The sequence below is a fragment of the Orcinus orca genome, chromosome 13 (genome assembly GCF_937001465.1).
Source record: "Orcinus orca chromosome 13, mOrcOrc1.1, whole genome shotgun sequence".
Taxonomy (NCBI): Eukaryota; Metazoa; Chordata; class Mammalia; order Artiodactyla; family Delphinidae; genus Orcinus; species Orcinus orca.
This window is the reverse complement of record NC_064571.1, coordinates 45,830,654-45,854,904: the sequence shown is the minus strand read 5'-3', so window position 1 is coordinate 45,854,904 and position 24,251 is coordinate 45,830,654. Positions and strand designations below refer to the sequence as shown.

The following is a 24,251-nucleotide window of genomic DNA, read 5'->3' as shown; positions in this document are numbered from 1 at the left end:
ACACCGTCAGTCAGCACTATCTCAAATTCCATCCATACACGATGCCTCTCCCAACCCTACTATGTAACTCTAACAATGCTTTCTTTTGTAATATTCTTACAGTAATTACCATATCCAGCCCTGAAATATAAACATGTGTATACTTGTATATTTTTTTCTACTAAAGTATAAACTGTCAAGGACTAGGAATATATCTTCATTAGTACAAATGTCTAGCATAGGACGCTTGTTATTTATTAGCCAACAAATAGCAAGTTATTATTATCAAGTTAAAAATGGTCAAACATTCACACCTACCCTTAAATCAGCAAAAATTTATTTATGCAGCTTTAAGAAATATAGAAAAGTGGCTGATACGACTTTAGCTGGTATTCTGCTTCTTTGTACCACTGCTTTTGTTCTTGCTGAAGACAAGATGCCTGGCCAGCAGGCCACAAAGGCAGCACTCTCCATCAATGACACCCTGTGGATATTTACATTCATTCAACTGGCATTTATGTGATACTAATGCAATGCCAGCACAGTCGTCACTATTTTCCAATGACCACAGGTTATTACATAAGAACTGTATGATATTAACTTTACTGTGACTGGAGAACTTGGAAAACTGTCCAAAAGGCTTATTAAATTGGCATGTTGGCTGAATTTACTTTATAATAACCATAAAAGGCCTTTGAGCTAAGGACAGTGTTTCTAAGGAAATAAAGAATAAAGAAATCACTAGTTTCTTCTAAAAGTCTTCTTTAAAAATCAAACAATATGTAAAATTTATAGATAATTTAGAATTGTTCGCTTGACAATGTTTTTATATATTTCAGTGTAACTAATTAAAAATCATATTCCTTTACGATTTGTGGCATGATATAACTCTGCTATTTTGAAGTTGCAATTTCAAGTTACTGAATTCAAAGTTTGTTTCCCCATCTGTAAAATGGAGTAGTATCTATTCTCATAGTTTCATGAAAACCGGGAGCCTGAAATTAGGATAATAGTGGTGTTAACTGATAGAAATTGACAAGTCTGAGATAAAAGACTCATTTAAAGACATGATGAATTCGTGGCTGTGGGGGGCTGGGTGGGGAGTTGCTGTGAGAGGTACTGATGCAGAGTGTCTTTTGGGTGTGATGAAAATGTCTGGAATGAGATGGTGACAGTTGTACAATTCAGTGAATATACTGAAAACCACTGAATTTTATAGTATGTGAATTAGACTTATCTCAATTTTTAAAGGGAGGTGAGGGTGGGGAACGTGAAGAGTATGAAGTGAGGTCAGAAGATCCAAAGCTGAGGTGCATCCACCCCATTAGCAATTGCAGAGATAATGCTACTTGTCAAAATAAGGTAAGAAGATGAGGGTTTAGAGGCAAGGAGATGCTGAAATAAAGGAGCTATCCAAAGGATAATACAAAAGTAATGCCTTAGGGAAGGAGAAGAAGAAACTAGATAGAGAAAGAATGGTAAGAAAAGACATAGACATGATGAGGAAGCATAACAGAAAAACATTAACATACTATTGGAAAGAAAGGTATTTCTAATATCAGATAGCATAAAAAGTAAGCAATAAAGAAAATATAACTCTCACCAATCCCAAACATGTTAAAAAGATACAGCTTCCATACAAGTAAAATTAGGTAACCAATACCTACTTCTAATAAATAAATATTACTAACAAGTAGTAGAGTTAGGCGAATGATACATAAACCCAGTCTTTTCCATCATGAGCCTATGAAATGACTGTTAGGAAATCTCAAATGCAGATGCTTTTGGTATAGGTTTTCAGCAAACATTTGCAATTATCTTTTAGCAGTAAAAAATGCATGCCTGTAACTCTACAGATAGCAGAGTGAAGTCTCAATACTACTCTTGTTTATAGTGCTGCCAACTGTGTGCCTTGTTTTCCAAACATCTCACCTGAATGGGTGGCCTTCATCAGATTTCTGGATAGCCTGGATCACACCCTTATATATCCTAAAGCTGATAGTCACAGAGAGCAGGGCCAAGGCAATGTAGGCCGTTACACTCACAATGCTGAATACCGTCAATGAAAGCAGCAGGAATAAGCTGGCACCAAACACCACTCCAGTCTTCTTAATGTCTCTCCAATAGAGAAGGTCAACAACTAAAAATTTAAAAAGAAGAAATCTGAAATTAGAACATTACTTTACCCATTTGTATTTGGCATGTTTATATTTACTCCACCCACAAAAGTAAAAAGGCCTCTAGATAAAGCAAAACCAAAACCTAAAATACTGAAGATTAACTTTATAAGCTAAATTTTAAACCCACCCTAAGCTGTATATTAGCATAACACCTTATATTGATTTCCACTTACCATAAAATATTTCTCATTCAAATCTATTTCCTACATGTCCAAGTCATCCTGGCTCTACAAGATTATTAAATCTCTCAAGCCCAACACAGCAGGACACCTAATCTAAAACAAGAGGCTTCTTAAAAATCATCTTGAGGGTTTTTATCTTCACAAAATGCATGATATATTCAAATAACAGAAAAAGTATCTTATGCACTCACTAAAATAAGATATTTCAGTGACACAAAAATATATTTATCTGCAGAAAAATCACTAATTCAAAAAAAAACATGCCAAGAAACTAAAACTTTACTAAAAACTACACAGATGAGTTTCACAGCTCTGCTTTTAAAAGATCTCTGAGAAACTTAACAAAATTGTAACCTAACTTGGCTATCATTAAACAAAAATTTCCTGCAAAGCAAATAACAGAGGGAAACAGCCTTTAGATTACCTAAAAAGCTATCTCCCTCTAGGAGGAGGTACATGCAATGCCATAAAACTTTAGGTGTCAAAGAAAAAAATGTGTTGCAGTGTTATATAACGTTTATTAATAGTAAGGAATCAGACAAAGCTTAACCTAACAAGTCTGCTCTTGGCCCATGGACACAGGCCACTGTGGGGATCAAATAACCAGAGAGACCTGTGGTTTCAAGATCAGGTTATGTACAACCCAAGGAGAATTCTGCAGTGTGCCAAGGGGCTCTTGAATTCACAGGCTAAACATAATTCACCTCCTTCTGGACTGTGGACAGTTAGGATGGGGGAGCAATCTTACAGTAAAATAAATATGGATATACTCTCGAGTACAATTTTAAATAGTTGTTCATTTTTAAGATGAAGGAGGTGACAAAGAAAAATCACATTTCTGGGGGCTGCTTTGGTCTTGATCCCCAGGTCCTCGAAGGTATTTGACTTTAACGGTACCCCTGTTAAGGGTACTTTTGTGGGAAAAATTATGCATGTGAACTGTAAAATGTTAGATATTATTATGAAGCCCTAAATTCCCATTAGTAAATATCATTTGAATACTGATTAAGATATTTTAAATGCCCATCACAGTGTGTCGCACATAGCAGGGATTCAACAACATTTATTATGTTTAGGGAACATTTATTCCATTCTCCTAAACAGGATTTGATTTGAATGCTATTAATTTAACATCCTATATATGATTTACGGCTTTGTTTTCAAACTCTGATTTCAACTACTTATTAAAGTTTTCCCTATTTCAAGTTCGCTCCAACTCTGCTGAAAACATCTACATCAGTTTTGTTCGATTCAACTAGTTTCTACTACTGTGCCAAGATACTAACACAACTGCAACAAGACCAGAACTTGAAATAGTGTATCTACACTATGAATAATAAACACTGAATAAAGAAATAACAGCGATGCTAATAGTTTTCTGACATTCAGCAAACACTCATTGAGCTGATACTGTTCAAAAAACTCAACCTAGGGCTTCCCTGGTGGCGCTGTGGTTGAGAGTCCGCCTGCCGCAGGGGACGCGGGTTCGTGCCCCGGTGCGGGAAGATCCCACACGCCGCGGAGCAGCTGGGCCCGTGAGCCATGGCCGCTGAGCCTGCGCGTCCGGAGCCTGTGCTCCGCAACGGGAGAGGCCACAACAGTGAGAGGCCCGCGTACCGCAAATAAATAAATAAATAAATAAAAATAAATATACAGAGAAAAAGAAAACAAAATGTCAACCTATGAGTAACTTTAAATAAACTGTATTGCTGTGTTATGTCACAAACATGTTACTTTATAAACCACATGGAAAAGGATTTTAAAACATCTAAGTTTTCACTATTATAGGGCACCTAAAAGTTGACAACCTAGAAGAATAAGCAAGTAAGGTACACCCCAAACCTGCTTTTATATGAAAAAACCCCTCCTTTGTAAAAATGTCTGGTCCTCAAAGTGCTCCAAAACATTTATTAACCTTCAAAATCACTATTAGTGATAAAAAATAAATGCAGATAGCCTCACTATTCCTTACCATCATTAAAAACTAGTCAGTACAGGAATAAAGAAGCGGACGTAGAGAATGGACTGGAGAACATGGGGAGGGGGAAGGGTAAGCTGGGACAAAGTGAGAGAGTGGCATGGACATATATACTACCAAATGTAAAATAGATAGCTAGTGGGAAGGAGCTGCATAGCACAGGGAGATCAGCTCCGTGCTTTCTGTCCACCTAGAGGGGTGGGATGGAGACGCAAGAGGGAGAGGATATGGGGATATATGTATACGTATAGCTGGTTCACTTTGTTATACAGCAGAAACTAACACACCATTGTAAAGCAATTACACTCCAATAAAGATGCTAAAAAGAAAACTAGTCAGTAAAACCTGATTATGAAATAAATGACTCAGGCTTAGAGGTATATACAACATATATTAACGTCTAACCAAATTACCTAATAAAATAGAGTTACTGTTTGAACAGTTTCAATGACTAGATAAGAATTATTTATAAGTAGTCTATGATTTCTATATAGATGGCTATGGTGCAAGGAAATATCAGTGACTGGGACTCAAGAGACCCACATTCTAGTACTGGCTCTGCATTGTATAACTTTGGATGAGGCTCTACTTCCTCTAGACTCACAGAAACTAACATGATTCACAGTTAGTACAAAGATACATATCAATCTTGCATTCAAATTCCTAGTCAGTGCGTCCAAATTAGTGAGATTTAATGCTGTATTATCTGTGCCAAATAAAATATTAAAATATCTGCTTCCTTTCTCGATCTAGATTTACTGGGGGGAGAGAGGCTTAAATATTTTTATTTATATCAGTCTTTTTGAAATGCACCTTCCTAGAAACTCTTTCTTTTTTGGTCAAACATTATTAAAGTTTTAGGAGAACAACAAATTCATATTCCTATAATTTTTCAAGCGATCATGAACTATGTCACTATGACAACAGTATGAGAGGTGCCAAAAAAAGACTGAAAAGCTATACACTTTTTAGGCCTGAGAAATGTTTTCCAGGTTGCTGATCTACAGTCTCCACATATCCCTTTATTTCCTGAGTCAACATTTACTGGGCACTTAAATTATACCAAATACTGTCTGTAGACATTACCTCTTTCAATTTTTAAAACCCTATGAGGCAGGCTTTCAGACAAGAAAGTGAGAGCCAGCTCTTATATGACTGGACCCAAATGATTTAATTAATAAGTGGTACAACATGAATTTTTAACACCGGCTTCCTATTGATAAAGCTCACACTCATGTATGATGCCAAATTAAAGGCCCAGCACATTAAAGTCCTTCAAAATGTTACACATTTGCACATATAATGAATAGGCAGAGTATAAGCAGATAATTATTACATGTGAGATGAATCATAAAGGCCAAGAAGAAAGTAAAATTAACAAGATAGGTTAATTGGTAAGGAACTTGTAAATTTTAATATATATACTTCACCTACAGTTAAATCCAAAAAGGAGAAAAGAGCTCTATTCCAATATTCTTGACCTGTATGTTTCCATAGTAGAAAACTATAATTAATCAAGCTGTTGAAAGCATCTTTTAAGAACCATATGAATCTGATTAAGAGTGTGGTTTTCCCAGTAGGCTTTCCTATTGGGCAGAGAATACCCTCCCTACTAGCTTAATATGTACATACAGCTGATAGTTAAAATTCTGGTGCTTTGGGTATAATAAAGTCAATTTCCCCAAAGTTGATGACATGGGAATAGTCATGTATATGATCCAGTAGTATTCAGTGACTGCAGCCTAATATAAACCTAACTGCATGAAAGTACAGTAAACCATAACCTACTGCTTCCTTTCCACCTATTAAATGGTTCCTAGAATTGAGATCTTTTCAATAAATGGAAGAGCTCTGAAAATCTGGCATGCAAGTCAATACATATTGCATGAAAATACGTAAATAGCTATACAAGAGTTCTCAAAGCAGATACCATGAGAGTCTTGTGGAAATAAGCCCCAGGGATGCCCTGGTGGAGCCTTAAAGCACAGAGGAGGAACAAAGGGAAAAAGAGTCAAGAGAGACAGGACAACTAGGTACTGATAGGCACACGTAAGACAAAAGTAATATTTCCTAGAATAGGAAGGTCTGAGAGGCAATCTATACTGTTATCACAGTCATTGTGCAACGTATAGAAGGATTTCAATCCTTTTTTGTAAAGGAATTTAAGAAATTGTTAGTGAAGCTGTAAGGATGAAAAAATATTAGTTTCTAGCCACCTTAATTGACACTCACAAATATTTCAGGTCTCAGATTATTTAAATTGGTTTAAATGAAAAAACTTTGGAAGATTAAGTTTATCCAGGATTGTTGATTCTCAATGGAGGGAGTCATAAAGTTTTATTAAAACCCTTTCTGAGAAACATATTGAAATACTATTGCTTCTAATATCCATCAAGAAATTTATATTCATTAGTTAATTTAGATGTTTGCTCAATCCTGATACCAAAATCAGGCAGACACATCACAAGAAAAGAAAACTACAGACCAAGATTCCTTATGAATACAGACAAAATAATCCTCAACAAAGTACTAGCAATCTGAATCTAGCAACACATAAAAAGGATTATACACCATGGCCAAGTGGTATTTATCACAGGGATACAAGGTTGGTTCAACATATGAAAACCAATCAATAATACACCATATTAAAAGAATCAAGGACGAAACCCCACATGATCATCACAACTAGACACAGAAGAAGCATCTGACAAAATCCAAGACCCTTTCATTATAAAAACACCTGACAAACTAGGAATAGGAATGGAAGGAATGTCCTCAAGCTGATAAAGGTTATCTACAAAAAACCCTGCTAACATCATACTTAATGGTGAAAGACTGAAAGCGTCCCCACCCACTAAGGCCAAGAACTAGGCTAGGATATCCCCTCTTTCAACTTCTATTCAACACTGTCCTGGGGGTATGGAGGCAGGGCAATTAGTCAAGAAAAAAAATAAAAGATATGCAGATTGTAAAGGAAGAAATGCAACAATCTCTATTTGCAAATAACATGATGTTGTAGGTGGAAAATCCTAAGGAATCCACCAAAAAACTACTAGAACTAATGAACAAGTCCAGAAAGGTTGTAGGATTAAAAAAAAAAAATCAATATACAAAAATCAATTGTATTTCTATACTAGCAACAAACGATCTGAAAATGGATTAAGAAAATAATTCCATTTACAATAGCATCAAAAAGAGTTTAAAACGAGTGAGACTCAGAAACTGAAAACTACAAAATATCAGAAACTGAAAACTACAAAGTATTGTTGAAAGAAATTAAAGACGACGAATAAATGGAAAGACATCCCATGTTTATAGATTAAAAGGCACTATTATTAAAATGGTAATTGATCTACAGAGCAATCTCTATCAAAATCCTAGCTGCCTTTTAGCCAAAACTGACATACCAGTTGCAGAATTCCTATAGAAATGCAAGAGATCCAGAATAGCCAAAAACAATTGTGAAAAACAACGAAGTTGGAGAATTCACACTTCCCCTTTTCAAAACTTCCAACAAAGCTACAGTAATCAGTTTGGTAGCTGCAGAAGGATGGACAGATAGATTATGGAATAAAATGAAGAGTCCAGAAATTACATTTACATTATGGTCAACTGATTTTGACAAGGATGCCAAGACATTCAAAGGGGAAAAGAATAGTTTTTTCAACAAATGGTGCTGGGACAACTGGATATCTAACTGCAAAAGACTGAAGTTGCACCCATACATTACACCATATACAAAAATTAACTTAAAATGGATTAAAGACCTAATGAGTTTAAAGTACAAAACTTAGAAGAAAAAAATAGGTATAAATCTTCATGATTTTGGATTAGGCAATGGTTTCTTAGATATGTCACCAACAGCAGAAGCAGTTTAAAAAAAAAAACCAGATAAATTGACCTCAATAAATTAAAAACTTTTGTGCTTTAAAGGACACTATCAAGGTGAAAATTCAACCACAGAATGGGAGAAAATATTTACAAATTAAATATCTGATAAAAGACTTGTATTCAGAATATATTAAAAAAACTTCTTACAACTCAACAATAAAAAGACAAACCAATTAAAAATGGGCAAAGGATTTGAATATTAATTTCTCCAAAGAATACATACAAATTGCCAGTAAGCAATGAAAAGATGCTCAACATCATTAGTCATCAGAGAAATGCAAACCAAAACCACAATCAGATACCACTTCAGACACACTAGGATGGCTAAAGTAAAAAAGATGGACAATGACAAATGTTGGCAAGAGTGATGATGATTGGAATCCTCTTACATTGCTGATGGGAATGTAAAATTCAGCCACCGTGAAAAACTGTTCGGCAATTCCTCAGAAAGTTAAACAGAGAGTTACCATATGACCCAGCAATTCCACACCTAGGAATTTCCACCCAAAAGACTAGAAAAAAATCTATGTACACAAATGTTCACAGCAGCATTATTCATCATAACCCAAAGTGGAAACAGCCCAAATGTCCATCAACTAATGAATAAACAAAATATTCGTACAATGGAATATTATTGGGCAATAAAAAGGAATGAAGTACTGATAACATGCTACAGCATGGATGAGGCTTGAAAATATTATGCTAAGTTAAAGAAGGCAAACAAAAGGTTACACAGTCGTATGGTTCTGTTTACATGAAGTGTCTAGAATAGGCAGTTCTAGAGAGGCAGAAAGTAGATTTGTGGTTGCCAGTAACTGGGAGGAGGAGAGATGGCGAGTGACTGATGATGGGTTTAAGATTTTTTTTGAGGGGGGGGGGAATGAAAATGTTCTGAAATTAAATGATGGTGATGGCTGCACAATTCCATAAATATACTAAGTCAATGAGCTGTATGTACACTTAATTAAAAAAAAAAACAAACTCATTTTAAACATGTTTCTCTGCTAGGTTGTAAGCTCCAGAAGACAGCATCTTATCTTACTACCTACCACATCTCCAGAGCTGAGCACAAAGCCTGAACCAACTAAACCTTCAATAAATATTACTAATTGATTACAATGAATGCACACTTAATGCCAGTTTAAAGCATGCACTAATCCTAATTATTCAAAAAATGTTTCTGTGCTTTGGATTTAACATTTGTTTTATTTAAACTACCATCAGATATCCACACTTATTAAGTAACAAATAGCAATGCTTTCAGATAATTTATAAAACAGTAAATATTGTTTTACAGGCTTGTCTCTCCTTACTAGACCCTGAAGGGCTGCTTAAATGCATTTCATCTTTATATTCTCATTACCTGCTTCATTAATATTTGCTGCACTGTCTGAATAGTGATCAGATTAAAATGTTTCTATTCCTAAGAATAATTAAAGACTGTAATATTTTCAAATTAAAATAAAGGACATCTTTAAATAAGAACTATAGGGTCACTAAAATGCTAATTTTGGATTCCTCTGTAATCACTTTATTAGTTTTGTTTATGAAGGAAGAGTTCAATGGCCTCTTTATTCGTGAGAAACCAAAATTAAGACAAAGGGCTTGTAAAGGAAAATTTAAACCTTCATGATTCCTGAAGTTTCCTTCTACACTGCAGAATGGAGTGTTAATCATGCAAGGCAACCTACTGTGATGTAAACTTTATTCTTAAATAAAATGTTCATGAAATATCCTTTTAAAGATCTGAAATTAATCTAACAGTGCTTTTCCCTCTTATAACAATGGAGGATGCTTATGTATTACTAAAATAATTTTGATCAATTTAAACAAATTTTTGTCACTTAAAAAAAAGTGATTTATTCCCTGCAGTGCTTCTCCACTTTTGTTTTCCAAATGAAAGTGTGAAAAATCTTTATTTTGATAGTGCTTTAAGCAGTAGCAATTTATCAAACTAAAATTTTCATTTAAAATAATTCAGTACACTATCATCTCTTATTCAAAAGAAACACTTCTGGCCCAATGCAGAGTAAGACGAGTTGCCTACATCTGGTAATCATTAACTGTCATCTGTCATAGCTAAAAATAGTGCCAGCCTTACATGCAGGAGCCATCCAATTACATTTTGCCTCAAATCAAATTCTTACTGTAGCTCTTCCTTGAACAGCCTGAAGTCAGGTTTCAATTTTTAAATCTTTTGTCTGGGTGGAAAAAAACATTGAACTAGGTGGTCCCCAAAATACTGGGAGAACAAGGAACAGCTAGCAGTAAAATGCCTACTTCCTAAGCAAAAGCAAATATTAAGTTCTCTTTAATAAAGTCAGATGAAGAATGAGAAAGGGAGAAAGGCAGTTAAAAAGTTAATAAATAAACATATGAATATTAGAATGATACTAAATTTTCAGTTGTTATTTTTCACAACCATGGTCTTTATATTAATAAATAATTATGTATTTATTAGAAATGACAATCCTTAAATCAAATTCTTCCCAACTGCCAGGAAAAGTGACTAGAATTCAGAGTTGATCATTTATTACCACATAGTAAGCATTTTATCTCCATATAATAACCATTCACTTGGCTAAAAAATGACAGGTGGTGGCCCACAAAAATATCTGTGCAGAGCGGGAGCTTAACTCTTTCAGCAAACACGGTAAGAGGAGCTTGAGTCCTATTTCTTCCTTCTAGTTACCATCATGTAAAATTAGAAAAATGATAGCCACCTAACAAGTTAGTTGAAAATGAATGGAGATTTCACACATGGAAATGCTTGATGAATTAAACACACTAAATAAAAGTAATGTCTGAAGAGATAAAGTCAAGCAGGGCAATCAAATATTAAATACGATGCTTAACTAAGCTCTGATTGTTTAAAAGGTGAGTTCAACTTTCTCTGAAAGCACTGCTAACTTGGTTTCAGTTAGCAAGTTTCAGGTTGAAGGATACCTAGTATTGCTACAAAGTATCTCAACCAAATACTTGGCAAACCAGCATCTCTCTTGGCCATCTCTCCTCATCCTGTAGCTAGAGTTTTTAAAAGATACAATTTCGGGTCCTTGTCTTTTTCATCACTAAAGCTTCCCTGTCTTACTTCTGACAACTTTACAGTATGTTGTCCATTTCAACAACCACACATCTAAGGAAGAAACATTTTACATAAAACTAGTATAAATTCTATATTTGCCGTTTCTATAAAAATTTAGTAATCCCCTATTCTGAGCAAGGAACTGTGCAAGTACTTTATATACATTATCACTAATCACAACAACTCTATAAAAGTGTTTATTATCTGCACTTTATACATAAGGCAATCGAGGCTCAGAAGTATTATTAAATAAATTGTGCAGGGTTACTGATTGAAATTCAGGTCTGACTGTGAAGGTCTCACTCTTTACATCATACCACATATTTTGTATTTAAAGGAATTTATCAGTACTCAAGTTTGCTTTTTACCCTACTTGAGGATTCCAAATAGTGTTTCAAAGCCCAATTTAAAGAGAGAAGTAATTAACTAACACCATGAGCAGAGTTATATACACAGACCAGTAAATTCCAGTAACATAGATTCAGTAATAGGAGTAAATCATGTTCTGTTCAAATTGCAAATCGTGGTTCCTAGAAGCCATCTAAATTGTCCCTCTCTCTGAAAAAAATAAATTAAAACTATAAATAGCTATAGATAGATAGATATTAATAGATAAGACAACACAAATCAACCACAACACAAAACTGCAGATCTTCCTAATAATGTAGCATTTTGTACGGTTAATGTTTTGAGTGATGTTGGAGAATTACTCCAAAAGAGACTGACAGTCCAATAGGCACTTCAAAACAGAATATCTGACCTCAAAAGATTAAGAGAAGCCACGAGGAAAGTCATTAAAACCCTTGAACATTTTTGTAAAAGGACATTACATGTGATCCACTGTGAAAATTCAACCACAAAAATATCATGTTGTGCTACCAAACAATTTTGTAGTAAAAAATACACACCAAAAAGCCCAAAAGCTTGATTCATCTCTGTTCATTCTAAGACTTATGCACAGCTGTGATTACAACGTAAACTTCGTTAAAAATAAACTAAAACTTATTTTCATAACTGTTGGTTTTGTTTCAAGTCTTAACCAAATCTTTTTCCCTCCGTTATTTGCCATGAAATTTGAGCTTGCTTTAAGTGCTTGTTTCTCTTATATTAAGTATCCTCAAGTAGAAAATGTCTTAATATACTGAAGGAAGGTAAAACTACCTATGATTGTTGCTGCCTTCTTAGGAAAATCCAAATTTCTCTGAGACTGAAAACAGTGAGGTTCAATAACCACCACCACAATTTATTTAATTAATTAGTTCATGTTGTTTTCAACACTTCCTTTAATCCCACATTCCATTTCCAGCTTTATTAGAAGATGACAAAAAATACAGCAGAAAATAATTCTAACTTCCCACTTCCAACTTTACTGCTTGTTGGCATACACACATTACAAGAAATAGGCACCAAACCTTAGAAATAGGAAATTGCTGCCAAAATCCTGTTTTCTACTAATAAAAACTAAATGGAAAACATACTGTTCCATAACTCTATAAACCTGAAAAGCTTAATAAACTGGAATAGGGGGAAAAGTCTGAGCAAATTACTAGTTTAAAAAGAGAATCAACTTCACTAGTAGGTAAACTAGTTATAGTTATACTTCTATAACCTTACACACCTATGGCACACACTCAGTATAAATGCTCAATGAATAAATAGCTAATAGTACAGATAATGAAATAAGGTAAAGTATTCACATCACTGACCAGGATAATCTATTTTAATTTTAGATTATTTAAGTGGAAAAAATACACAAATGAGTATATACAACAACTATACACTAGCAACAGCTATTCTTATGGAAAATCAGAATTTTGGGTAATCTGAGAGTAGTAATTCCTAAATCTGTCTCAATTGCCAACTCTTAACAATAGACTTGCAGAAGTATCATTAACATTTAATAATTTTTTAATCTTAAATTGCTTTGAGCTACCTAGAATAAATATAAGATCATGGTATTGAGGAGAGACAAACAGTATTTTAGTGTCTAGCAATACCTTACATAAATGCCTAAAAGGTGATTGGATTAAAAAGTTTGAAAGCAATGAGGCAAATTTAAACATATACATTACATACACATAAATACACATCCAGTAACATAAATGAGCATGATAATGACCCTATGCCACTAGCTGTCTAGTCCTGAACAAATAATTTAATCTCTTTAGTTTTCTTGGTTTCCTTACCCATAAAACAAGAATAAGTGACTATTAAGATGTCTTGCCTGTGGGTATGATCTAAAAATCCTGGATTTACAGAAGTTGCTTAATTAATTGCTCCTTTAAAAAAGGGGTAAGGTAGAGGATCCCTTTTATTTCTCCCATTTGAAAAACCATTTAAAAAAATTCCCAAGAATGGATGTATAAGGCTCAGGCCAGGAGTAAACCTGGCTGAACATCAAAGTTCTCATCCTGTCACTTTGTTGAAAAGCTGTGTGGAGTCAATGAGGAGACCCAGTGATAAGGCCACCACTGTTTCTTTTGCTGCCTTCAAGGAATTTACAGACTAGAAAAAAAAGCCAATATTTATTTATATATATATATATATATAATATATATTTTTAATTACATATATATATTACATGTATTATATACATATATATTAGTTATATATAACTGTAATATATATAGATATAGATATATAACTGTAACAGAAGGCACAAAACGAAAAGCAAGAGATAGGAGTTCTGAGGAATACTGGATTCCCTCCACCTGGAAGGTGAATACTTCAGGAAGGACTGGGCTTTTGACAAGACTTGGGCAAAATGAAATGGGAAGGGGGATTTTAGACAGAGAGAAAAACACAAGCAAATGCAAAGAACAGGCATGTTTAGGAAACAAGTCCTTCAATGTGGCTGGAGACAGAGTAATGGGAGATGGGATTATAAAGGCTAGGATTAGACCATGGAATGCCTCTTAAAAGTCCAGGATAGTATGAACTTAATTTGAAAAGTAAAGGAAAACCCCTTAAGTGCTATGATTAGAGCCATACTTTAGGAAGATTAATTTGGCTTAACATATAGGATTTAGTGGAAAAACCAGTTAGAAGTTCTGACAAGGAATTAAGAGTACCCGGATTTGCGTAAATAAAGAAAACTGAGAAGATATTTCCATTGCTCCCACTACTTATCCATGCAAAACTTTAAACCATATATAGGATAAAAAAATTACCAATTTACTTTTTCAATTTAAATCTGGTTCTCATCAAGTAATTTACTTAAAACTGACAAAACAGCTATCTTAGAAAGAGTTAAAACCATCAGAAATGCGTATGTAGTACTTAATCTTGGCCAAGGTTTCAGGACAGACACTCCTATACATTACTCAAAATAATTTGTATCTTTCTGAAGGGAAGTTCTGCAACATGAACCAAAAGCCTAAATACTACAACCCAGCAATTTGGAAATAATTATGAATAAGAGCAATAATTTATATTCAATTATATTCATTTTAGCATTCTTCATGTTTGCAAAAAATTTAGGAATAACTTGAATATTTATAAGGGATTAACAGTACATACTTAGAATACTACACCCATTAAAACAATGTAGAATATTTCTAAATGAAAGGTATTTCCCCATTTAGTGTGAGAAAAATGATTATGGAACAAAATGTACCATACGTAACCCCAACACATACACACACCGTTAGAAATACACACCAAAACCACTCTGTGAAGTGATGGTTTTATTCTTCCACAGACCTTCTAAATTTTCTACAACATACACACATACATACACACACACAGTGTTGCACTACTAAACCAAGATCCAGAAGAAATATCTAATGAAATGACTAAACGCTGGGTTTCAACCACGTTTAGAACTGAAAAGCAGGAGGCTTCCTCCAATCAATAGGTCTCGCAATTGATTAACACCCAAGTTCCCTTCTCAGGATTTTTTTTGGGGGGGGGGATTCCCAGGGACATTTATTTCAAGCAGCCAAGACCCCTTTCTCCTCTCTACCTGAATGTCAGTATGAGCGTACACCTTTACCCATATACTCAGTAACCTTTGAAAGAAATTGAAAGTGACTTAGCAAAAGTAAAGATAAGGGAGCCCTACAAGAACCTCTGCAAGAAGTATGCTCCAGAAATGGTCCAAAGTCAGTTTTTGTCTTGCCGTATAATCAAACTGAATTTTAATGCTAGAAACATTTCTGTCCCCATCCTACACAAACTCCTCTCAAAGGTCACCTACAGTATGTTAACTGCCAAATCCCAAAAACACTACTAATAATGGGTAGTGTTGTACATATTCCTAAAATTCAACAGGGTCCACAATCATTTCTCAATCTTCACATTAAATGGCTTCTCTCTAGTATTTAACCATCCATTCCCTCTTGAAAAATCTCTCCCTCCCTAATATCAGGGAACCAGCCCTAACCTGCTGCTTTTACTGCTCCGACTATAACTTCCTGATCCCTCCTTGTGCTCCATGTCCCCACAATATTAGGCTCTCCTTCCTTAATCTTCTGTTCCCTTTTTTTTTTTTTTTTGCGGTACGCGGGCCTCTCACTGCTGTGGCCTCTCCCATTGCGGAGCACAGGCTCCGGACGCACAGGCTCAGCGGCCGTGGCTCACGGGCCCAGCCGCTCCGCGGCATGTGGGATCTTCCCGCACGGGGGCACGAACCCGTGTCCCCTGCATCAGCAGGCGGACTCTCAACCACTGCGCCACCAGGGAAGCCCCTTCTGTTCTTTCTATGCAAATTTCCTCACAGTATTCATCTGTCTCACTTTGCATTCAATTCCCAATTCTGCATTCATCATTAAGCCTGTCATTTCTCTGAGCTTCAAATTTGAAGTTTCCAAAACAGAACTTTGCATCATTTCTACCTACTTTAGCTCTATTTCTACTGACACTAAAGCACTAGCATTGCCAAGGTTGCACTCTGACTGAAATTTCATGTTGTCCTTTGAGTCCCTCCCTCACCCTAGTCCCACAAATCTATGTCAAATATCAAGTATTCCTTTCTAAGTTTCTCAAACCTGCCACCTCCTTTTCATTCCTACTTCAGGCCAAGTTCAGGCACATCTGGGCACAAATACAGTCATCCTGTTCTGCCTCTAAGTTCTTCTCCAATTTATCTTATATAGCACCCCAAAGCAGTCTTTCAAACCTGCTGTCATTTTACCACTCCCTACTTTAAAACTTCCAAAGGCTCTTTATTTCCTTTATGATAAAATCCAAAAGTCAATGTCTTCTGCAATCTGACCCAGGGTATCTTTTCATAAAACCAGAGAACATCAAAATTGGAATACTAGAAATCATGCAGAAGAGGAAACTGAAGACCAAAAACGGTAAGATTCTCACTCTGGCCAAAATCAAAACATATGAGAACAGAAACTTTAAAAACTAGGTTGGTGTTTCCTACATTTGCCTAATATTAACACAACCCTTTGTCAAGGTGCTTAACATATTGCCATGCCTTTCCCCTATAAATTCTGATGTGGTAGATCTGAATAGGGTCACAGGAATCATATAAAAATAAAGAAGCACTAGGTGATTCTCCTCTTCAGGGAAGTTTGAGGAAACCTGACCTAGATCTTACAAGTCTTCTACATTCTTTACTTATACCAATCTTATCTTTCAACTACTATCCTATAAATATTCTGTTCTACCCAGAAAGCTCTATTCACTGTCTAAATTACACCTTGTTTAGTGGTTAAATCATTCTCCCACCCCACCCAAACCCCCAAACCTACCCAATTCCTTCTATTTTAAGCTCTTGAAAATCTTTTGACTGTCTTAATCAATGCTTTCCATTTTAACCCCAATAATCAGGTACTTCATAGATTTCATTTGTTGTAAGTATCCCACTAAGAACAATAGAAAATCCAAGATGAAAAATGTATAAAATATAAATTATTAATTTTGGTCTTAGCCTGCAAGATAAATGTCTTAAATACTAGTTAATAAGCTAAGAAAAGACTCTTCAAAACACGGAAATCAGAGTATCTCTCACTTCTTTATACCCTTACATGTTACCATAATCAGATATACCAACTGGATGTGTTTCAACCATGGGACTTAAGGAGGGAACAAGGGTGGCAAAAGAGTAGAATAATATATGGGCTTAAGTTTGTTTTTTAATATACCTAGAAAGCTTAGACTCTTTCCTCTATCGCCACACTTTTCATAAAATGAGGAAAAACTCACTCCATGGCAGTTTCAGCTTCTCACGGATTTCCATTTAAGTCATAACCTCTAATCTGCAACGTTAAAATTAGCTGCTGATAAATACTAAAATATAACTTAAGCAATGAACCAGAACAATAGGTAAAGTTAGTCTTCCCAAGCAAAAAAGCCAAACACTAAAAAAATATCAGGCCATTCCACTTACATACAAAATGAGGCTCCCCAGAGACAGACATTCAAGCGTAAATTTGATTTTATACTTAGTACCTAAAAATAATCAAAATAAATGTCTGGTATAATAATATGGACTATACTGGAACTTAATTTCTCCAATCTCAAAATATTCCTAAATTAGTTTAGCAAATAAAGAACTTAAGATGCTATTAAATGGTCTAAGACTCCAATTATTAATACAGAGCCTTAATAGTTGATGAGTAGGCCCTGATGTGATTTTTTACCTATTTTTAAAGTCTGGATTTATTGTATTGTTATCACTACTATCAGTTTTACTTATCGAAAACCAATATAGCAATTTACTTTCCCTTTGTAATGCTAATGGTCAGAAGGATGAAGAAATAAAAATCCTTCTGGTTCATTAAATTCACATGTAAAGAAACAATAAAGGTAAAACTCCAAAGCTATATTATTTTCTGTTAAGTGTTAACTGTAAGATCTTTCCAATGTCTCAATATGAACTCAATATTAAGCTCACCTTTTCCCCACAATACTTCATTGAACCAATTTTTAAAAGGATGTTGTAAAGGTTCCTGTAATTAGCTACACATATTCCTTTTAGAAACATTATCACCAATCCTGCTAACAATTCTGCTATAGAAATTTTTTTTTTTTAATTATAAAACTTGAATGTGGCCAGGAAAACAAATTGCTTGTGTGGAATGTCTAACTGGACTACTTAAAAATAGCTCTAATATGGGAACATATGTATATGTATAACTGATTCACTTTGTTATAAAGCAGAAACTAACACACCATTGTAAAGCAATTATACTCCAATAAAGATGTTAAAAAAATAGCTCTAATAATTTTTAAGACAATTTATTATAAAGGTCAGATACACAGCCCACCCACCTTCCCTTTTTCTTAAAATGGCACATTTAACCATCTACATAATAAAATACTTTAAAAATATTCATTACACTTACAAGCTTAAATTCTTACACAACCCCAATCCACTGAGACTTGAAAGGATCTGGGCTTTCAAGGGGGAGGAAAGGGGATCAAGATCACTGATTGGTTATTACAAGGACAAAGGTTAGTGACTTAAATATGGACACACATTTAAAACTACTGTGTATACATTTTAACCATTTTAAGATATACAAAATTATAATCTAATTAAAAGGTGACTGGTAATAACTTTAAAGGTTCAATAATATTTCCAAAGAAGAAAACAGGCTTACTGCAAACACAGGATCTTGCTATCTACAAACCTTTGGATAGAATTTCAACTACACCAAGTCAGATTTAAAAAAAAAAAAAATACTTAATCACAGAAAATATGTCATTATGGAATACAAACATGGCTATGTAGATTTATCACACCAAAGTGACCAAATGAAATTATGTTAAAACTATATTGTTCACAACCTGCAAGATTAAAGAATAGAACCTAATCAACGATAGGACTGCAAAGACTAAATCAAATGCCAGTGAAGCAGAACAGCGTGACATTTTCTCATACATAACGAACCGCAAAAACACATTTGAAATAGCTGTTTTAATCCTTTACTCTTAAACCCTTCATAGGCTTCATTTTCAATCCAAAATATATCTAAATTGCAAAGCTTATTCATAGAAATATATATTACTGGTCACATTAAAAAATGAATAAAGATTAAAAAGCAGATATACCCTTGTCCTTCCAAGTTTTCTTCTGACCGTCCATCTCTTGTCACGATCTGCCCTACAGATGCAATTATCAATTATGCATACCAACAGAAAAGCTGTAACTGCAAAAATCTACCCCCTGAGACATGAAATATCCGTTTCCTCAACCGTATCTGCAGTCTCCTCTGCTGCACAACTGCAGCAGGACTGAAGTCACCTGACGCCTTCTGGGTGTGGAGCAGACTGACGCAGTGCAATCTGTAACTAGGCTACTAATACTCAGGCACTACCGCCTTCCTCTATCTGTTTATTGTTCTAGTCTTTTGCTTGTTGCTCACACCAAATGGAGCTACTTTTGCAGGGGGAGGGGAAGGCCACCAAAAGAAAAGAAAGAAAAGAGGGTTGTTCTGGCAGAGTAAACCACTGAATATATTTGAAATGCACTTAAAGCCATGTACAGTTTTTTATAATCTTATTTTGTTTTATTTTTATTTATTTATTTTTTGACAGATAGGGGAATTACGCTGCTGGTTTCCAGCTTCATTTAAAACTTTAAAATCAATGGTTACCTGATAAGATAAAAATGGACTGATCCAAAGAAGGGTAACAGCTTAAATTTCAAGCCTGGGAAATGCGAGTCTCTTCTTACTTTCTCTTAAATTATCAGCATTTTGCACCCTTATGAGGGTGTGACAGGAGAATCACAAAGTCAAATTATTAATGTTTACTGAATATGTTACTTAAATAGAAAAATTTTTTTACTTAATTTCAGCAATCTCGTATTTCTCAGGTAATGCTATCTTTTCCTTCTTTTGCAACTACAGAAATCCAGAGACTTGCAAATATATACTTATTCTTAATTACCACCTGCTCCAAATCGATCTTTCAATAAATATCTATTAGACACCACTGCAGGTACTATAATAGACTCTTTGCTTGAGGAGAAATATTCAGGTGCTAATTATACCACATTTGCTTTGAGAAAGTGACATAAGACCAAACTAAAATTTTACTGATAAAACAAATCTATATAAGAAATTTCTGAAATTTTTGTTCAACTTTATAAAATTGGCATTCGTTCCAGTGCAGAATATTACGTCCTTACTAACGTCTCACAACTGTTTTAACTGATATTTATCATTTGACTTAGCATTAAAGGCAACATATAATGACAAATCAGCAAAAATATTTTTAAATGTGAGATATGCTGAAGTATTATAAGATATGGAGCCCATGTACAAAACTACATACTTCAGAAGACTATATAGCTACATTGAAATAGGTATGATATTTTTTGGAACTTGCTGTAAAACTGTGTGGGCTGCAAAACCCTGCAAAATTCTTCAAATCAGAAGTGGCCTGAATATCAAGAACTCAGTTCTTTTCCTCCCTGCCTCTCTAACTCCAAACATAAATAAAGCAAAGCAATTTTTAAAGAGAGTCTAGTATTCTCAGCTCAGAAGTTAATATTTAACTTTAAACTTTATTCACTGAACCCTTGTATAATGTGATATTTGAGAACACTTGTCACCAAGTCATATCATAGCTGAAAATCTCTGGCCTCTTCATGCAATAGTTAGAAATCCCAAACTATTCATTAACTACATAATATTTTCAAAATAGTATTTTCTAATAATGAATCCCTTAAGACTGAAGGCCAATAAATACTTTAGCATTAGAATAACGCACTCAAAAACATCGCCCAAACACTGTTTTGAAGTCAGAGATTACTACACTAATAGTAGGGGGGAAAAAAGATTTCTTGAGAAAAAGGGTATTTACCATTCATTTTATTCACATCTTCCAGTACTTGACGTGGTGTAACAATTTTTAAAAGTCATCTGAGAGAGCAAGAACATATAATAACACCCATTCATCTAAATGTTAAACATACTTAATAGCTCCCCTGGCAGATTAAGAGGTCAAAATAGGAGCCCTGAAATTAGACCTTACATAGTAATATCTAATTCTTTAGCTTTTATGATCTTTGCAATTTAGGCTATTAAGTTTACAGGGAAAACTAACTAAGATAAATCAATTTACATTTTGCCCATTTCTTTCTTAGAAAGTTTTAAAACTAGAGTTGTTTTAAGTTTGGTAACCTAAGGAAAAAGTGCTTAAATTTGAAAATCTGATGAGACCAATCTGTTAAAAATGTAAAGCCACTGGGCGAGGCTTATTGTGATGACAGGATCAAATGAGTTTGTGTATGCAAAAGGCCTTAGGACAGTGCCTGATAAAAAGTGGCCCTATGTAAGTGCTAGCTATTTACTATTATTATGCTAAAATTTTTAACCAGTAAACCACAAGGAGACAAAGCCTGTAAATCATATCTAAGAAAGTGCATATATTAAGCCATTCAATTCTAGGCAATAACCCAATGCCCTCTTTAAAAAGAAGCACCCCACCACACACACACACACAAATTACTGTGCTTTGTTACTGTAGTTCTATTCTCCTCCAGCTGAGAAAAAATTTTATATGGGTAGATTACAGGTCCTATTCCATATTAAATCCCAAGATAACAGGCAAATAGAGAACATAAATCTGTTAAAAACTTATTTGTTTTCCTTCAAATATTTAACATTTTGTTTAAAAATGAAAAATTATTTCAAGGACAATTTTCAAATAGAGCAGATATATATACCACATTGATTATTTGGGATAGAAACTTATTTTCCCTTAAAAGTAAAGGCTTCCAAAGGAGAGGAGCACAGAAGATTCCTTTATTTATAATACAAGCAAATAAAAGTGCTGTCTGAATTCTAAGTCCTACTGCATATTGTGCATGGGGGTAGGGAAGGGGGGAATTCTTCTCTTCCTAAACTCAAAATCAGCCTTACACTGAACTTTTGAAATCACCTGTTCTGAGTTCATGATTGGCAACTTCTCATTCCTCAATGTCCATAAACCCAGTACACCTCCCCAAAGCATGACAAAAACCAATGACCAAAACCACCCCAAACACACCCCTAACTCCTTTCCAAACAGTACCCATGCTCTAAAATTACCTATACTCTCTACATTATATGATTAAAATAAGTCCTACTAAAGAATAAAAAACTCCTTTCTCTATAATACTCTCATAAACGTGTGTGTGTGTGTGTGTGTGTGTGTGTGTGTGTGTGTGTGTGTCTTGTACCTAAGTGGCAGGATTTCCAACAGTAGAGGACTGTATTTTGGAATAGGCAACAATATGTAAACTCTAAGACCTCCCAGGCCAGCTCTCCCAAGATATTCCTCTTTTTCCATTTCTTTCCTTCCTCTAATTCTGAACCCCAGAAAAACTCAAGTTTTTGTTTTGCTTTGTTTGCTTTACAATGTTTAGAAATGAAGGCAAATAAGGTGAGAAAGAAGTGGTCATTTGGATTGAAAGTGCTACTCTCTAAACTGGGGGTTGCTTGTATGCAATTCTTGATCACTAAAAAAATTATTTCTACTTTCCAGCAACAGATAACAGGACTTTTTAATAAAAAAAAAAAATTACAGCTACACAGTAGTTTTAAACTTACTTCAAAATTTAATTATTCTGAACTATACAAAAGTATAAAACTAAACATATGTCCCATTACTGAAAGATATTAAATAATGCTGTTTAATACCATATGCTGTAACGTAATGCCCTCTATGGACTAAAGTACAGCACTTCAGCACTAACTACTGAATTGAACATTAAGACATGAACAAAGACTTTAGTCTAGAAAATGAATGACAAGTTAAAAAATAACCAAAATATAATGAGCATTTTAAGGTCTATAAACAATTCCATATAAGCTGATAAAAATACATACTAAAAATTATACAGAAAGAAACTGAAAGTGATACTATTCAATGAGAACTAAATAAATGTTGATTTCTTATATTATAATCTAAAATAAATACACAGATAATCCAAAAGATCCAAAGCATTTTTAAACCTGGAATTTAAAAATTTAATAGTCATTGGGTTTTGAACAGATCTTTTAAAACTTTTAAGTTTTCACTGAAGTACATGTTGGGGGGAATCTTTAAGGTCATTTCATAATGTTTATCATAGCATGATTCAAGCATTTGTTTGATTCAGTACAATGTGTCAAAATTCAAAATCCTTTTATAAAGTCATTTTCAAAGTCATTTGTTACTGTGAAGCAAATATCCACAACTCACTAAATTTCTCAGCCCAACTGAATTTCCATATGGTCAATTACAGAGCATTCCACAGACATCGTTTTCTATCTACAACACTAGATGGCACCAACACCCATAGTACCGTTGACTGTCCAACCCAAAGCATGCAATCTGGCTAAAACTGTTCTCAATTTTCTGGCTCTTCCTTAGGATTGTTGCCTGGTACTAGGGGACTATCAGAGTGTGATGGGGATAGAAAAACAACTCCAACACCAGAAAGGCATGTGGGATAAAATGATCTCTGACCAGAATTCAAAATCAATTTTGAACAGATCAGAATTAAACATAAAAATGAAACTATAAATTAGTAAATAAAGTTATAAATTTTCCCAGGTGAAAACTGAAAATATCCACCAAAATGCAAAGTAAAATAAAAATTATTTAGAAAACTAAGGGAAAACTGTAACATGACAAGGATTTGCATCTACTCTATATAAAGAACTCTCATAAAATCAGAAAGAGGCGATTCTAAATTTTAAAATGGGCAAAGGGTATGAACAGGCAATTCACAAAAGAAATACAAATAGCCAATAAATATGTGGAACATGCTCACCTTCACTAATAATCGAAGATCGAAACAGCAAGATAACTACTTTAACCTATCAAACTGGTAAAGGTTTTTTTTTTTTTTTAAAAAGACAGGTATACAATGTCTGGAAGGATACATGAGAAGTCTAGTAAATGACTCTAAGAAGGAGCACTAGGCAGCTTAGTTAAGACAGGAAGAAGACTTACTGTAATAGTACTTTTTGAATTTTGTATAATGTATAAGTCCTTAGCTATCAAAATTTTCTGATTAAAAA

At 34.4% G+C, this 24,251-nt stretch overlaps 1 protein-coding gene across 4 annotated transcripts in view; it reads right to left on the bottom strand.

Moving 5' to 3' along the window:
- Positions 1-24,251, bottom strand: part of RTN4 (reticulon 4) — a 66,493-nt gene that overhangs the window by 13,210 nt on the left and 29,032 nt on the right. For 3 of the 4 annotated variants that reach the window (XM_004284367.2, XM_004284373.2, XM_033414225.1), the window contains one exon: positions 1,912-2,119. In XM_004284367.2, the coding sequence (XP_004284415.1) occupies positions 1,912-2,119 (208 nt within the window). Of the gene's footprint in view, positions 1-1,911; positions 2,120-19,305; positions 19,582-24,251 lie in introns of those variants that run through there. The other variant, XM_004284374.3, reaches the window with a different exon arrangement.